The sequence below is a fragment of the Pavona decussata genome, unplaced genomic scaffold (genome assembly GCF_977016875.1).
Source record: "Pavona decussata unplaced genomic scaffold, jaPavDecu1.1 SCAFFOLD_199, whole genome shotgun sequence".
NCBI lineage: Eukaryota > Metazoa > Cnidaria > Anthozoa > Scleractinia > Agariciidae > Pavona > Pavona decussata.
Window position 1 is genome coordinate 384,955 of NW_028145607.1, and position 18,322 is coordinate 403,276.

At 37.1% G+C, this 18,322-nt stretch overlaps 2 protein-coding genes and 2 long non-coding RNA genes across 7 annotated transcripts in view; 2 read left to right on the forward strand and 2 right to left on the reverse strand.

The window, feature by feature from the left end:
• LOC146461337 (ras-like protein 1) overlaps window positions 1-18,322 on the forward strand; it is a 193,430-nt gene that overhangs the window by 16,418 nt on the left and 158,690 nt on the right. For 3 of the 4 annotated variants that reach the window (XM_085087007.1, XM_085087006.1, XM_085087005.1), the window contains 2 exons: window positions 430-525; window positions 2,374-3,184. The exons of the other annotated variant lie outside the window; for it this stretch is intronic. In XM_085087007.1, the coding sequence (XP_084943133.1) occupies window positions 430-525; window positions 2,374-2,511 (234 nt within the window). In that variant the 3' untranslated portion in view covers window positions 2,512-3,184. Of the gene's footprint in view, window positions 1-429; window positions 526-2,373; window positions 3,185-18,322 lie in introns of those variants that run through there. 4 annotated transcript variants of the gene reach the window in all.
• LOC146461338 (uncharacterized) overlaps window positions 11,597-18,322 on the reverse strand; it is a 49,212-nt gene continuing 42,486 nt past the window's right edge. Inside the window, exon 11 of the mRNA XM_085086979.1 lies at window positions 11,597-12,110. Coding sequence (XP_084943105.1) covers window positions 11,743-12,110 — 368 coding nt within the window. The 3' untranslated portion in view covers window positions 11,597-11,742. The remainder of the gene's footprint in view (window positions 12,111-18,322) is intronic.
• LOC146461339 (uncharacterized) lies at window positions 13,319-18,321 on the reverse strand. Its single transcript, XR_014857438.1, has 3 exons — window positions 18,197-18,321; window positions 13,402-14,258; window positions 13,319-13,333 (listed from the first exon to the last, which is right to left on the reverse strand). It is a non-coding gene; the product is annotated as an uncharacterized LOC146461339 (long non-coding RNA).
• On the forward strand, window positions 14,563-18,276 carry LOC146461340 (uncharacterized). The gene is made up of 3 exons (XR_014857439.1): window positions 14,563-15,528; window positions 15,939-15,968; window positions 18,205-18,276. It is a non-coding gene; the product is annotated as an uncharacterized LOC146461340 (long non-coding RNA).

The window sequence follows — 18,322 nt, forward strand, 5'->3', positions numbered from 1 at the left end:
AAATGAGTTCTGATTCCCCTGGTCCCTGCTTCCCTTTAACCAATTAAGGGGTCAAGATGACTGATACACACTTCCGATTTCTCATTCTAGGATTTAGAAGAGGAAAGAGAAGTAGTGAAAGACGAATTGTTAGAATACTGCAATTCATTCATTAATTGAGACAGCCAAACAAATAAATAAATAAAAAATAAACAAATGTAAACAGATAAGATGTAAATAAATAAATAATATGATAAATGTGCAGCACTGTACACCTGATTAACATGCTACATGCATGCGCACTGGAAATGACACCATAGAACTCAGTGGAAACAGAACTCATTTGGGTTCCCACGTACATTCTCTTTCCACTGGCCCCTGCTTCCTTTTAACCAATTAAGGGGTCAAGATAACTGATACACAATTCCCATTCCCCATTTCTCATTCTAGGATTTAGAAGAGGAAAGAGAAGTAATGAAAGATGAAGTGTTAGAATACTGCAATTCATCTGATGTGAACATCCCATTAATTGAGACATCAGCCAAGGTAGGTTACACTGTTACAAGGTGGAATGATTACCGAAGTTTGGTTCTAAGTAACTGTATAATCCTTTCTAAAACAAAATACAACACTCCAGAACAACCTCGTGGTCTGAAAATGACCCAAAACGTATTCTCAATCCTGGTACACTGTAGGTCATGTGACCCCAAACAAAAAAACAACTTCATATACAGCACTCAAAGCATCCTTCACATCAGAAGTCTAAGAATATTTTAGTAGCACTGGGCAACAGAAACCCTTTAATAGTGATATCAGGTCGATGCAGCTACATGTAAGTGCAAAGAAGTCTTGGTGAAAGTTACTGTGAACGGAAAATCATGATCTGTGACTGATAATGTGGCTAGATGTTGGTACATTTTGAGTTGGCTGCAGAACAGAAACCCTTGTGAGGATGAGCCTGTTGTCAGTGTGGCTAATCGTTAGAATTTTTTGTGAGGTTGCACCGTCCGGTTCTCCAAATCCTGACTCTATTTCAGACCTCTGGTTATGTAATTTCCCGGTACCCAGTTAGGTAAAACATGGTCTCTAAAGTTAATACATAATCTCTTTGAGACCTCTGATGTGTTTCCTAATAATTATTTTCGAAAAAGTATTATTTTAATTAACGTGCACAGTGTCCAATTTATCACTCAAATTATATACACTGTATTCAGGATGCGGCCGCTAGCAGAATTACCACAATGGATATTTACCTTCATAATCACCATAAAATCGTAGTATTTACTTTCAAACATCTTAAAAGTACAGATATCGTTATTCAGATATCTTCATTTTTAAGGGTAACATCAACTGCCATTAATGTGGTAAAAGAACCCAAGAATATTAACTAAGATTGATTAAAAATATGAGCAATAGTTATTTCCTGGAAAGGATTGGTTAAAGGTCAAGTCTGGTAGAAACTCATCAAAGGAAGGTGTACAAGTGTTATCAACACCAAATAAAATTCCTTTAACTATTTTAGCCCAAAAAATTGCGTCGTAAATATTTTTCCATTACCGACAATTTTTATCATCTAACAAACATTGAAACTCTAATCACAATGGGACAGTAAACACAAGTAGCGATCACTAGTTGGTAGAAACGGATCTGAGAAATGCTCATGAGAAACGGACCTGTTCTATGTTAAATCCATGCAAGTTTTCAGACTTTATAACAGTATCGTTAACATCTATACCCAGTGACCAGCACATACAGTGTAACTTATAACGAATATACCCAACCCCACTTTTATTGTTTTATACAAATGTAGGTTGCTTTGATACCAGATGAAATTTGTAATGTGGCGTTTTTCAAGTGTTGTGAAAAAACGATTTCAAAATATTACCCTTGCTCCCAAAGATACGATGCATTTAGTCTGTAAGACTCTTTGTTGAAATTTTGGTGAAATTTGAGCGTGTTTGACACTTCTGCAAATTGTATGTGCCTGTTTGTTTTTATTTACGGTGACCCGGCAATGCCATCCTTTAGAATAAACCCTGCTCTGGAAATACATGTACCCCTGATAGTTTATATTTGTGTTTACGCTTGAAAACAGCACTGATATAGCTGTGTTCTCTTCACAACTGAAAGCGGCCTTCTTATAGTTGTGTTCACACTTGAAAACAACGAGATGTAGCTGTGGCACGCTTGAAAGCAGCCTTGATATAGGTTTATACTTGAAAAACAGGCCTTATTCGAGTATGGCAGTGTTCACGCTTAAAAACAGCATTCATATAGGTGTTGACAATTGGAAACATGCCTGATTTAACTGTGTTATTCACTTGAAAGCAGCCTTGGTGTTGCTGTGTTCGCAGCACTGCCGCTGCTCTAACATTTTTTTTGTGTTTTCTTTAGACTGGCCTGAATGTCGAGCAATCATTCCAACTGATGATGCAACAGATCCAGCGAATTCAGCCATCGTTGTTAGAAAGAACAGTACCCAGAAATCCTGGGAGCAAACCGGCCAAACCAGAAAAATGTCTTTTACTCTAGGATTAGCATTTAAATAGGATTCATTTTGTAGTTTACATTTAGGAAAGGCTATTCATATTTCACTGCCGACAAGACATGGTAACCGGTTACTTCTCCTACATGGCAATTCTTCCTTAGTGGAGTTAAGTCGCCCATGCCATGGCTCCAATTTTACATACAAGTCGCTATTTACTTTTGAGAGTGTCGCATTATTGCATCTGTTTATTTAAAGACAGGTACTTCTTTTATACGGGCATATTTTGACATTTTGGGCGAGTTAACATCTCTGCGGGCAACTTTAGGGAAGGAGAGTTTGTATGTGGTCTAAGTAGCCGACATTCTACGCAGCTTGTTTTCACATTACGATATCAGAACTTGCCTTTCTTACGGTTCTTTTTGGGCAGTAGCTATCTTCAAATTTAGTCTTTGTTTTATAAATTATAGTGTCTCGTCTTTAGCCGGACTTTTCTTTTCTCCTTTTTTTTTCTGGTCAACAAATGGTACTTGAAAATCAGTAGCAGGAGACGTATTGCTGGTTGGGTTTATTCTGAGTAAGACTCATTTACGCCTCAGAAACACGGGTCAAAATTACCTATGAGTCAACATTGTACTGCAAAGTAGATTATTTCGATTTTCCTCGATATAACATGTACCGACAGAAGACTTGCGGAAATAAATAAATAATTCCTTGACAGCATTGTCGTTAGTGTGTTTGAAACCCCTGCTAAATGTTCCAACATTACTGTACATTTTCGATGTAAGAATGTTTAGCACTCTGCTCTCCATTATGCTGGACCAGCGTATGTTGGTTGAATGCTCTTGAATGCAATTTAGCTCGATGATTTAATTTGCGAGTAGACCCTTGCTTTTTCTTGGGGATAGTAAAGCGAGCTAGCGTGAAAATTGCTTCCCACGAGGTGATGCTCTTTTTTTTTTTTTTTGCGCGCGCTCCGCTTAACCATCCTTGGGAAAAAAAAAAAAAAGAATACTCACAGTCAACAACGACTTTGTTGGAGGCAACAATTTTGGCGGCGTTCACATTGAGCTTAAACACAGCATGATTAATGAAAATTCCTCATAGCAAGCTTTGGAGTCACAGTAGAATCCCGCTGACTTCAACTCAGAAGGGAAACAAAAATAGTTCGAGTTAGCGGAATTGGTGTTGAAATTAAGTTGTTAGAGGCTGTGCATTGTTGAAATTATATGATTAGTCTGAATGACTCACGTTTAAAATTGCGGATAAGATAAGAACAGCATTAGGGAAGACCAAACCCCAAAATGGATGGTGGTTTCTGCCTGCACTCCCCTTCCTCAACCTCAAAAGATGGTATCTTCATTGCATAGCCACTCTTCTATTTAGCAGTCAAAATAACGATGAGATTAGAACCCCACTTTTCTTGTTTATCTAGCAATGGTGACTCTTGCTAGCTGAATATTTCTGTGTCAACTCAAATTTTAAAGCCAACAAAATTGTGTTGGTAATGTTCACAGAATAGGTGGTTTGTTCCATAGCCCTTACTCCAGACAAAGTGGATCTTCGAGCAAACTTGTTATGACCAGTTCTCTTAGTTAAGTAAACAAGATTAATATAGCTTTGTATCAAAATAGCTTTGACAAGTCAGTGTGTGAGAAAGCTAATATGTTTATGTAATTGCATGAAGCCGAGTAGAATTAACGATTAATTTTCACGCGTATTTTAAAAGTTTTCGCAAATTAATCGTTAATTGTACGAGGACTCATAGCGATTACGTGTTTATTATAGAGTGCAAAATTTTCTTAAAACAACACAGCTTCTCACTCTTGTTTTCCTGTAGTGCTGAGTACGGACGTACGGTCGTACGGATCGCGTTGATGGGTTTACCAATTATTCTTGGCCATGGCGCTCCGCGCGCGCGCCTTCACCGCGCAGAGCTCCATTATCAATCGCAATGGAACCAATTTAGCGAACGTTGTGAAAACCAAGACAAACGAATAAACCAGTGAAGTATCGGAATCCTTGTGGACTTTCTTGTCTCATTTCCATGTTTCAAGCTTCACAAACATATTTCAATTGTTTTGATAGGACAAATATTCGTGGATAAACTAATTTTTGAACAATTTGATTCGGGGCAGTTTCGTTCGCACCGCCTGGCTCTCATGCAGTTATAACACACACAGAGCTTAGATAGATAGATAGATAGATAGATAGATAGATAGATAGATAGATAGATAGATAGATAGATAGATAGATAGATAGATAGATAGATAGATAGATAGATAGATAGATAGATAGATAGATAGATAGATAGATAGATAGATAGATAGATAGATAGATAGATAGATAGATAGATAGATAGATAGATAGATAGATAGATAGATAGATAGATAGATAGATAGATAGATAGATAGATAGATAGATAGATAGATAGATAGATAGATAGATAGATAGATAGATAGATAGATAGATAGATAGATAGATAGATAGATAGATAGATAGATAGATAGATAGATAGATAGATAGATAGATAGATAGATAGATAGATAGATAGATAGATAGATAGATAGATAGATAGATAGATAGATTTATTAAAAATCCATTGCAGCCCAGAGGCTGGATTACGGACTGTACAATATATAAGGCTAAAATACGCGATAAGATAAAAAAAAAAAAACTATTATAAATAAATAAATAACAGTATACCGTATTTACTCGAATAAGCGCCGCCCCCGAATAAGCGCCGCCCTCGATTAAGCGCCGCACATGGAGCGGAATGGTTAATAAGCGCCGCCCTCGAATAAGCGCCGCAGCTCCGGTGCGGCGCTTATTTGAGTATTTCCATAAAATGATAAAAATACACTGCAATCGCTGCAATGCGGTTCTCAGCCAGCAATGGGAATTTACTGTCATCAATAGTGATGTTTTTCAGTTCGAAGTGAGTATATCTTGATGCTCTTTCATTCAGTTCTCTCTTCAAAATGTTCGCGTTCTTCAGTTCTTGCGTGAAGGCTGTAAACTTCGCCGGTACGACAAGCCCAACCTCCCTCTTTCTCTTCCCTGTAACTGTTGCAGCAAGGAAATGTTTTGCCTTTGTGGTATGAGCCTTTTAATAAGCGCCGCCCTCAAATAAGCGCCGCCCTCGAATAAGCGCCGTACAGGAGACACGAACAATTAAATAAGCGCCGCGGCGCTTATTCGAGTAAATACGGTAAGTGAAAATAAAAAACAAAGGAACAAAGATACTACGTCGTAAAATATAAAAAATAGCCGCGGATATACGATAAAAACGTTAGAAAATAGCCGCGTTATGCATGATAAAACTATTCTTAAATCTATTTGTTCTGCAAATAGGTACGTTAAAAGCGTGCTTTCTCCTTAAAGCTACGGTACTAAGATTACGTGGCGGCAAAAGGCCATGTAATTTGGGGAGGCTGTTGTCCTTAATCTCATTGAATAGTCTCTCCGTCAGCCATTGGCGCCGTTGATGGAGGGTGGTAATGTTGCACTCTTTAGGAGCCTCTTGGTAGCCTAAGTCTGGGAAAATAATTCTAAGTGCACGGCGCTGAATTTTCTCTAGCTCGTCAGAGAGATACTTGGGCAGACCATTGTGGAAAACTTGGCAAGCATATTCAGACACAGGCCGGATACACGTAGTATAGAAACAAAGTAGCTGCGCAGGATCTCCTTTTGCACGCTTAAGTTGCCTTAACAGATAAAGCCTAGAGGCTCCTTTTTTTGATAACATTCTCTATGTGAGCGTTCAACTTTAGATTGTTTGAAATTGTGAGACCAAGAAGTCTTACGCTAGTTACAACCTCTATTGGTTTGTTGTTAATAGTAACTGCTTCGAAGGGATCTACAGACTTTGAGAAACTTATCTGCAACTCTTTACACTTGTTCTCATTCAATTGGAACTTATCTATTTCGGCTTGCCTAAGTAGGTCGTCTACGGCAGCTTGTATTCCACTTTGTTGGCCCTTGTGGACTGTCTCGGCCATCGATGTATCATCGACGTACTTCCAAAGGTTGACGCCATTGACATTGATGTCGTTTATCATGACCAGGAAAAGCCAGGGCCCCAGTTTGGTCCCCTGCGGTACACCAGCCCTGACAGGACCCCAATCCGAGTAGCAATCGTGGGCGAGTTTTACTCGTTGCTTCCTGTCAGTAAGAAAATCTTCAATCCAGTCCAGCACCCGAGGTGGGAGCTCATAATCCATAAGCTTAGTCATGAGAATGGTGTGGTCGATAAGATCGAAAGCTTTCCTAAAGTCGAAGAGCACCACGCACACTTTAGAACCGTTGCTGTCGGTATCCTTATACCAGTTGTGGAGCATGCTGATTAGGGCATGTACAGTGCTGGAGTTCTGGACAGTCCCGTATTGGTTATGCTCTTAATTATGCTTAATTATGCTCTTAAAGATCATTGTCAAGCAACAATTAAGCTTAATCATGCTCTTAAAGATCACTGTTAAGCAACGTACAATGAGTGATTTTCCTGTGTTCTCCTTTTCTTGTCGTTTATTTAGATCTCAGTAGGAGCAGCATTGACTGAGTTAACTATTTTAAATATTTTTTGGGACACGAAACTGCTCCTAATTGAACTATGCTCTTGTAAGGGAATTCATCACAAGGGTGAAGTGTAGCCTAACGGCGCAGTCGTGTTTTAGTGGATTCGTATTACCTCCTTGTGGGGAAGAGGTAATACGAGTCCCCCAAAAACGACTGCGTGGAAGGCTAGGATGAAGTGATGATAGGAAGACGACCATCGAGTAAGTGAGCTTAGAATGTCAGTTTTACTGAAACGGTTTTCCGTACTCAGATGTAGCATTATTCTCACGAGGCCGAGTAGAATTATGGATTAATTTTCAAGCGCATTTTAAAAGTTTCCCAAATTGCGCGAAAGGGCCAATTTGGGCAGACTTTAAAATTACAAGTAAAAATTAATCGTAAATCTACGAGGAATCATCGCGATTACGCTTGGAGGGCAAAATTAATTTTTCTCAAAACCATCAAGGAATTCGTAAAACAGTCAGTAAAGCACTCACCGTAAGCAAGCCGAAACAAACAAATTATTTTTTTTCGTAGAGTACAAAACAAACAAAACTGACGAGAAGAGTTACCATTACACAGATGTAATTAAAAGAGAATACAAGTTTAATTCAGGAGCAAACTAACAACGATAAAAATTAAGGCGAGGCATCAATTAATTATTCACATGCGTTGTGAAGCTTCCTGCCCCTTGAAAATAACACGAACATAGATTGACAAAAATAGAAAACGGTGGATCCAAAGAAGGAACTCCCGGAGTAATGTCTTCCAGTGAATTTGACCTGCTCCTTCCTCCCATCTAAAGGACACTGTTATGCTCGGTTATCGTTCGTTGTAAGAAGAAGTAACGAGGTGAAATCACTTGGTCGCCATGTCGACTGATTTCAGTTTCTCAGCCAAACAAATATCAATCCGATCCAAGTTTTTAGCTTTGACGCAAATAATATTTTTATGTTTTTTGTAAGAGACACAAAAACTTAACCTTTACGAATTTCCTTTCTAGCTACAGCACTTGATTTCCATGTATTTTTGGTACAAACAATCCGGCTTAATTAAAGAGTTGTTCTCCAATAAACCTCAAAGAACTAGTGGTTTTTGGGCACAACATAAGGAAAACAGCAAAAATGTAGACCTGGTGTGCTCAGCCAACGAGAAGCGATCACTTTCGCCGTTCGACCAATCAGGAGAAAGTAATTTTGCCCTCGGTGAAAGGAAAATTAGGAAAAATACCCTCTGTTACAACAAATCAGCATTCTTATCGTTGATACATATATTATCATTCATTGCATAAAATGCACTTATCTTATGCAAACATTTATACATTGGTGAGACAGGAAGAAGACTAGGCGCCTGATTTTGCGAACATCTTTGAGGCGTTGAAGGAAATGACAAGGAGACGTCAAAACCAGTCTCTACACACAAAGACTTTTCATGTGAATATTGAAGCTTCAGGTTCACCGGCTTTATTTAAGGCTTCTCTTATTTTACAAACTATCTTCTTTAAGTTCCTTCAGTTATATTACCAAATGTTACCTAAAAAGTATTAATGGAGCCTTTTGTATACGCTCCAACAAGCATGCATGGTAACTGGACAAACGTTTTCTTCTTTAAGTTCTACAGTTTTATTACCAAATGTTATGTAAAAAGCATTAATGGAGCCTTTTGTATGCGCTCCAGCAAGCATGCACATGGTAAATGGGCAAACGTTTTCTTCTTTAAGTTCCTAAAGTTATATTACCAAATGTTATGTAAAAAGCATTAATGGAGCCTTTTGTATACGCTCCGGCAAGCATGTTTGGTAACTGGGCAAACTTTTTCTTCTTTAAGTTCTACAGTTGTATTACCCAAGGTTATCTCAAAAGCATTAAATATTAGTGGAGCCTTTTGTACACGCTCCGGCAAGCATGCTTGGTAACTGGACAAACGTTATCTTCTTTAATTTTCTACAATTATATTACCAAATGTTATCTAAAAACCCTTAATTGAGCCTTTTGTACACGCTCCAACAAACATGCTTGACAACGGAACAAACGCCAAAATAGGGTTTCTAGGAGGCATTTCAAAAGTAATCCAGCCAATAAACGGATAGATGATCAGAATGACTGAATTACAAAAACCCAATTGTTCCGCCACGTTTGCAAATGACATGTTAGTTGGAATTGCATAAGAACCTGAGCTGTTTAATGAATAATCGAGTTATTAACACGGTCTTCACGAACTGTTAAATGCTTATTAATTCCTACAGTAGAGCCTCTGCCTTGAAAACCTCACATAATACGGACACCTCTGTATGCCAGGCGGGATAATACGGATAGTTAACTTGGTCCCAGTAAGGCCAAATGAACATGTAAACTCTCCCTTTATATGACGGGCAAATTCATAATACGGACAATCCGTTCAGCCTCTTTTGGTGGATTGAAACATTTTACTGCATAATTAGTATATCCAATTCCAACGACTGGACACAAAATGAGTCCAATAACACTATCAGTTCAAGATGCAATTTTGCTTATGGTAAGTTCTCCCCCCGTTTCTGTAGGAAACATACGTATTGGCGCATTTGTGCCCCTTGTACGTGTCCTAAGAAAAACTCCTTAGCCATGAACCTCATTTAGCGTCCGTTTCTGTAGGTAGTCACAGTGGCTCGCTACAAAAAAAGCAACTTCATTGAATGTTTAACTACAAATCACTCACAGCAATATGTTTTGTATCGTATTCTTTCTATCAGTCTACAAATCACTAAGTACGTATCAAGAAATAGGTCAAAACTTTCCTTATTTTATATTGTTGCTTTAGGGTAAACAAACGCCCACGACTACGACGTCAATGAGAACGTCAGAAAAACAATAGTTTTAATTCGAAAAACTCTGTACGTGCATTATACACTTTCGTACATTTCTTTGCCTTCCTCTGCAAAATAACACCGTAAAATGACCAAAGTTTTATGGAGAACGTGAATGTACGTCTTGATGATTAATTTTATTTTCTCTTTCTCAACTTTAAAACCACCCGCACGAAGTTAGCTCATATAGTCCGGCCACATTACACAACATCACGAGTTTTTTTCAGAAAACACTAATGTAATTTTTAAGTTCCGCTTTCGTTGGCGTCGTCGTCGTCTCTGCTGAGGTCCCTATTTTCTCTTCTACACCGTATCGTTTCCCTGGCAACATTAAGGGTGCAGTCTGACCAGTGTCTAAACGAATCAATATTCACTTTAGTTGATAAATTACGTGAATCAACGAACTTAAGTGGTTTTTTTAATTTACTGAATTTATCTTCTGAATATTTTCCTTTTTTATTTTAATAACTAAAGCTTTTCTTTTCATGCTATCTACTAAATCTGTTCTTGTTATGTTATCTACTAAATCTTTCCTAGCTACTAAACTTTTCTTTTTTCATCTACTAAATTCTTTTCTTTTATGTTATCTGCCAAATCTTTTCTTTTAATGCTATCTACTAAATCGTTTTTTTAATATTATCTGCTAAATCGTTTCTTTTAATGTTATCTACCAAATGTTTTCTTTTAATGTTATCTACTAAATCTTTTCTTTTATGTTATCTACTAAATCTTTCCTAGCTACTAAATCTTTCCTTTTTATGTTATCTACCAAATCTTTTCTTTTAGTGTTTTTTACTAATTTTTTTCTTTTAATGTTATCTTCCAAATCTTTTCTTTTAATGTTATCTATTAAATCTTTTCTTTTCATGTTATCTACTAAATCTTTCCTTTTTATGTTATCTACTAAATCTTTTCTTTTAATGTTATCTCCTAAATTTTTTTTAATGTTATCTACCAAATCTTTTCTTTTAACGTTATCTACTAAATCTTTTTTTATGTTATCTACCAAATCTTTTCTTTTGATGTTATCTACTAAATCTTTTGTTTTTATGTTATCTAATAAACCCTTTCTTTTATGTAATCTACCAAATCTTTTTATTGTATGTTATCTACTAAATCTTTTCTTTTCATATTATCTACTATATCTCGTAGCTCCTAAATCTTTTCTTTTTATATTATCTACTAAATCTTTCCTAGCTATTAAACCTTTTCTTTTTATGTTATCTACTAAATCTTTTCTTTTATGTTATGTACTAAATCTTTCTTGTTATGAGCCATTTTTCAGGCGATTTACTCTTATGGAAGGTAGCATCCCATAACTCACTAATTAGCATGCCACAGAGAAGGTATATTTATTATCCCCTAATGTTTGCTTTTCCCTTTGTTTTTTATTGGGATTCGTTACTATTAAAGTCATTCACCCTGTTGGATCATAGCTTAATTTTTGTCTACTCATGAACTAATGGATCAGTAATCATGTACAAGTTAGAAATAATTATGATTCACTTAATTGATTATTGAAATTATTTCACTTGGACTTCACTCACTAACTCGTAATTCAGAACAGCAGCAGTTAATAGGTATCTATGTCTCTCGGATAGATTTTTTGTAACAGCGTTGGCAATGCAATCTACACCCAGCTCTTTCTACGTACCTAAATCATACAATTATTTCAGACTGGAGTGACGCCTTGATCACGTTTTACTCTTCTATCCTATAAATTATATTTTTAAAAACTGAAGGCTGCGTTTCTTTTTGCGCAAGTGAATAGAAAAGAACATAAAAAGTAAAAGAAAACAAAATAAAAATAACGAACAAACAAAAAACAAGCACAATCACCACCACAACAAAATAGTTACAACGTTGATTGCGTATCATTTGCTCAAACTTTAGTATCGTATGATTTTGTTGGTTTAGCGGTATGGATAGTGACGACGGTCACATCAGTGTGGGATTCGAAGTTGCCGGGCCGTTCTTTGTCTTCTTTCCTTGAAGGATTCTCAGTTGATTCTTCCTCTTCTTCGAGGGTGAAGTTGACCATGCCGCTGTCTTTTATGGCGGTTTTCATGGACGGCATGTCAATTCTACCTGTCTGAAGTTGTTGCTTAAGAACGTTAGTCCCAGCCAATCCTCGAATTTCGCCCTGAAGTTCATTCAAAGGTAACAAAAGGGCGAGGCAACAAGATAGGGACCATTTTGGATTTTTGCGCCATTCTTTGATGTAACGATAAATGTAGATAATGTACTGGGCTGAAAAGACAAAATAAACTAAATTACTTAAATTGTAATGGGACAGTTAAAGAATCTTTTTCTAGGATTGAGAAATTAGAAATTCGAAACCTTTGAACCTGCCTCATTAGGTATTCATTGCTTTTACTTATAGACCTTTTCCATAAATGGCAGCCGATAAATTATTAATTTATTTTCATGGAAATTAGCCTTATTATTAAAAACTGAATCATTGTATAATGCAATTCGAGGGATTTGATTGGCTTAGCGGCCATGGTATATGAGCCATTATACCATGGCCGAGAAATGGCGGCCATTAAATTGTCTGCTGGTTATTCTTGACCAGCGAAATCAGTAAGATCTAGCAATATTTCTATTCCAAATGCACTTGTTGGATATGAGATGATTATAGCCAACTCGGCGCTACGTGCCTCGTTGGCTATCAATCATCTCATATCCAACGCGCGCTCGTGGAATAATTGTTAAATAGGCTCGCTAGCATAGGCAAAATTCAGTAGAATTTTTACTGTAAACGAAGTTAGTAAGGCCTATTAACATATTTGAAAAGAATAATAGATCGGCCGCCATTAATGAAAAAGGTCTATACAATACTCGTTGGTCTGCTTCACTTTCTTTCCTCGTATTCGTTATTTAGATATTAATGAAATACGGAAATTCCCCAAAAGGCCTTTTGCAACAGTCGATCACGTTAACTTCTTCTCTTAAACACAATGATTTACCTATTTTTAGCAAATAATTTTATCAAAACTGAAAAGAGCGTAAAAAAGAAAAAAACCTGGCATGTGAATTGGCAGGCTTATATCTTCGAAAGAGAAATGTTTATGGACGTTCAAAATTAGAAGGATTTGTGTGAGAAAAAGCCAGCTTGCCATCCAGTCACGCTTCAGTGCTTTTCCACACAAATCCTTGTAAATTTTCCAATTTTTAAACTGTTGGTCTGAAAATGCATATTCCGGCTAAGTTTGTCACCCTCTTTCTTTCTGTACGATTAACTACGGAAAACGTGACTGGATAGTAGTCCGTTCTCGCTTCCATACAAAACCTTACAATTTTTCCAACATTCAAATCGTCCTGAAATCTCAGCCTTAAAGGTTATTGGTCTGAAAATTGGTTGTCTAGCTAACAAAAATATACTTTTTGCATTTTGTAATTCATATAGCTGCAGCTATTGGCAAGTTTGCCAATTTTTGGTCACATGATCAACTGTTGCAAAAGGCCTATTCCTTAGAGACATCATGTCCCAGGGAAATTTGTGTTACTTTTTGAAAACACAGTAACTGAGGATTCCAACAAAAGCCTGGTAAAAAGACTGGTAAGCCTGGTGAAGTCTGGTTCAACCAGGCTTACCAGGCTTTTGGTTTGAACTCAAGTCTGGTTAAGAGTCTGGTATGCCTGGTTTTACCAGGCTTTCAGGGTGAGTGTGGTTAAAACACCGTACCTGAAAAGCAGGGTTAGACGGGTTTTCCCAGACTTTCAGGGTAAGTGTGGTGGGAAAGCATAACCTGGAAAGCCAGGTTGGCCTGGTTTCCCCAGGCTTTCAGGTTAGGTATGGTTGGCAAATATTACCTGGAAAGCAAGGTTTAGCCTGGTTTTCTCAGTAAAACGGTGCATACTCAGCTGTAGTAGGTTAACAAACTAGAAAAACAGAGTAACCTAGCTTATCCAGGCGTTTTTTCACGTTTGCTTTGGCTATGGTTTTACTTTACTACGTTCTGTGATTGGGTAGCAAAATGTGCGCAAATTTCTCAACCAATCAGAAACAAAATCATAAATCACAATAATAACAAAATTCCCATTCAAGTTCAGGTAAATTGTAACAACTTTTATTGCAAACTCTTGTGCAATTTCTTACACTTTCCTTGGAATTTAAAATGGAGAATGTACATGTACACACGTTGAGAAGATAAATTCTTGACAGCTACAACCATAAACTTTGTAAAGAAATTGATGTGCAACTTTCTGAGAAAAAAATCCTTTCCACACCAATGCCTCATTGGTGTCAAGAAAATAATACATGTATCATAAATGATCTGATGTTTACTTCATTGAAATTGCACATGTTGCATTATACAACTCTTATCTGATTTTGATGTCAATGAATGCTGTTTCTGCTGCTTGGAAATTTATTTTTCTTCTTCAGGAATGGACCTGGAAAAAAGGTGAGGAAATACATGTGTAAATATTAATTTAAAGTTACACAATTATTCAGTGGCTCTTAGAGGATGGGAGAGCCTACAAAAAAATGTTTAAAATGCATTAAAATACAACTGTAGTTACTTGCACCTTCATTTTCATGATCTCAAACTTTATGGCATTTGAGCATGATTACAAACTGCATAATACACAAAATTTGGTTAAAGTTTTTTTTTTACGGTATTTCTTTCCCCAAGGTTCAATGCTTCATAACTTGCAATTCACAACAAAGTCGAACACAATGTTCTAACAATACAGTGTATAATGATAGGTACATGTATTTTCAATCACTAAAATAAATTGTAACAAGGTGGATAAGGACTTGTTACCTACCCCAATGGTTAAAATGCCTGTTTTGCCTACATATACATATTGCTAACAAGAAAGAAAAATTTTCTCCACCAACAATGTCAATAGTTGTCAAGCAAAACAAGGGAAACAGTCAAATAAATATTAATTAAATTGACATTAAAATTATAGCTGAACTGGTCTGCACTGAAAAGGAGCCATCTGATTGGCTCCCTGAGTGGTGCAAATTTGTCTATACACACCGATAAGATGGGCCACTTTTGGTACAATGTATGTTTGAAAGGAACAAAGTGTTTCAATTTTGACCAAAATGTTCTATCTATTCTAAGCTTATGAAAAACAAACTGTTGAAACTGTCATGTCACAGTATTATTACAACATAAAAGCAAAACATTTCCTCATCCAGACAAAGAACATAAACAAGTTCCGTGCAGACTTGAAAGCAACAATGGGAAAGCATAAAAAATAAAACCTTACTAATTAACTGCATGTAACTTGCTCGGTCGGTATTGGAAAGATAATGGTCTCATCCTTTTTTAACTTGACCAATACATGTATTTTCCCAGAACAGACCTCATGCTAGCTCTAGTTTTGTGACTATGCTTCTTACACCACATACATGTAAATGTACTGTAGGTTTGCTTTGGCCCATTAAATGTGTGATATTTCTTTTAGCCAATGTAGAACAACTCAAGAATTACTGTGTATTAACTCCTGCCAGCATACTGCACTCAGTTTGTCTATGTTGACACTGAACGCCAGTGTAGGGGGCAATTCATTAAACATTGCCAAAGTAAATTTCTGAATTACCCCACTACAGTATGTCTCTTGGTTGACAGGGAAACAACTGACCAGAACATCACCACATGTGAAATCCAGCACTCAGATGACTGTGTCTTGTGAATGAGGTTTACCGGTAAGTTACATTGTACATTGAATTTACATGCATATGGGGTTATTGATTTTGTGTCACCAACTGTGTGTCAAGAGGGTGAAGAAACAGACCTCGAATTCACATACAGTACAATAACTTGGGTCGAAGTTATTGAGCTACAATCCATTCCTTTATGCAAAGTGCAATACAGTAGATGGTACATGTACAGGTTATTCTAAGTTGTGGCCCAGAGGGTATACATCGGGTATGCTTCATGTAAAAGTCCTTTTAAAGTGTGTACGTACATGTATACATTCAAGAATTCATTTCAATATATACAATCTAGGACAGCTTCACTTACGTTTAAGTTACAAAGTGGCAAGAGAAGGGGGCACTCATAAAATTATTAATACCCATGACTCAACATAGCAAATGTTTTCTCTCTGTGAGAGAGCCATAGCCAGACTTTTAGGAAAGGTGAGGTGAGCATTGAAAGTGAAAAAGACTTGAGCTTCAAGGGGGAATTTGGGGGTACACGTATGCTCCCCCAGAAAAGAGTGAAATGCAGAAGCTTTTTTTTTTTTTTCCCGACAGAAAACTGTCAATAACTTTATTCATCGTTACCGTTGTCTCCACACTCACAATTCTCCCCTTGGCTATTTGGAATATCATCACAGAGGGCATATTGAATGATATCACCGATATATATTCCAAATCACACATATTCCAAATCACATCTGTGTTATATTACGCCAATTCTATTGTCTTTTATTGTCTCAGAAGCTTTGGAATGCTATTTTGAGCTCTTCTTCATGGATACAATGTTCAAAAAAATATTCTTGTTCAAATGTGAAATAGCAACTTTTTGGTTTCTTGCAAGTCAACATTATTATTTTAGCATTGCTCCTGGCATGGCCCCTATGGGACAAGTGTAATGAGGAGATAGTTTACTTTATAAATGGTGTAAGGCCTGCGTGTCTTAGACTTTCTTTACATGTATATTGGCTGCTTCTCCTCACCATTTCTTAACTAATTTAGTTTCCTGTGTACATTCATAGCTCAAAGATCATATCTTTGTAATGCCTTCTGCACATGGCTTTTGCCTAATCTCTATATTTTGTAAATTTACTTATTGTTTTGTCTGTTTTGTGACTATGCTTCTTACATCACATACATGTACAGTAGGTTTGGTTTGGCCCATTAAATATCTTTCAGCCAATGTACATGAAGAGCCTTTCTTGTAAGCTGAGAATGATGAATTATTCCAGAAAGTGACACAGGCATACACTGTACTTAGAAAAAAGAAATCTGAGTGCTCCTATCAGGAGTCCAACCTACATGTAAGACCTTCCGATTATTAGTTCGGATGCTCTACCACTGAGCTACAGGAGACTCGTGGGAGCTGAGGCCATGACACTACGTGTAAGTTCATGGGACAAACATCCTGCATGCTGCTAGGATTTCAATATCGAACGTGTTATCTTGGAATACACTGTATTTTGTAATAATGGCTGTCTTTTCCATCACCTTGCCTTGCTTTGTTTGTTTCACAGGAGTTTAACACCTTGCCATCCTTTTACCATAAAATTATGCTAGTCACTGACTGTGCTTTGAGTACGCATGATATGAACAGGCAGGACAAAACTTTAGATTATCCTTTGAAGATCTCATCCCTTTCTGGGATGAGTTGCTCTTAATGCAATGATCTCATGATTCTTGCAGGATAAGAAGCATAGTGGCAAAACAAACTGAATTATGGTAGACATCAAATTCAAAATAAAGAGAAAGCCAAAGCCACAGAATTCATAGGAAAGAAATGACCTTTGCACTCCTATAAATTTGAAACAAGTGAACACAGGGCTTTGTTCAGTCAGTATCAAATCCTCTCCGTACATTGTATAATGGTAAGCGCACTTTAAGTGTACACAAAAAAGTTAATCAGTCAGAAGGCAGAGAGTAAAAGTGGCCATCCCACCAGAGAAATCAGAAGTTTTGGCTGTTATTTAACATGCATAACAAAGCAAATTGTGACTTTACCAGGGCCAGTTTTGGATGTCTGCAAACTCACCATTCAGTCGCATTGGATGAATTTGTGATGACTCTCACTTGTAATTTTGAACAAATTGCCCTCTGGAATCAGTGGAGTTTTACCTAAGCTTGATAAGCTTATGAGGGTTAATCCCGGGGATTACGCTTTGAGGATGCAATCTAAAATGCTTATTGGGGAACTGATTACTTTTCAACTTCAATGTAATAGTAGTTTTTCTACTTCGAAAGGCAAGGCAAGTGCCTCGTCTTGCTCATGTTAGCTAGGCCCTGCCTAAATGTAAACATATAATTTGTATTATATCAATATGAGACATCAGCGAACTGGCTTAGCCGTTAGTTGCCTGGCCGTTGGAGAAACAACTCGTAGGCGCGAAACGACCCATTACCGTTTTGCTTTTAAGCTTATATAGAGTTACAGCCGGCCTCACAGAGGAAATAAAGATTTGTGACCTGTTTCTCGTGGAGTCAAAACGTCAAACTTGCTTAAATTCAAACCAACAGCTTTCAATGCCGAATATTGCATTGAGGGCAGAAATCAGTTAAGTTTGAGCTTACATGTACATGTACACGTATATTTCAAACAAAATGGCCGCCAAAGCAAAGTTATATTACATCGTGTACAGCTGATTTCATAAAATTAAAGATCACTACTGCATCTTACCTTCATAGCGTCATTTGGACCACATCTCCTTGGAATCTTGAAGCTGAAATTAGGCTGCTCAGAGTTTCCACAGCAATCATCATTCACAGACAACTTTACATTCCTCTACATTCCGACGAATCGATT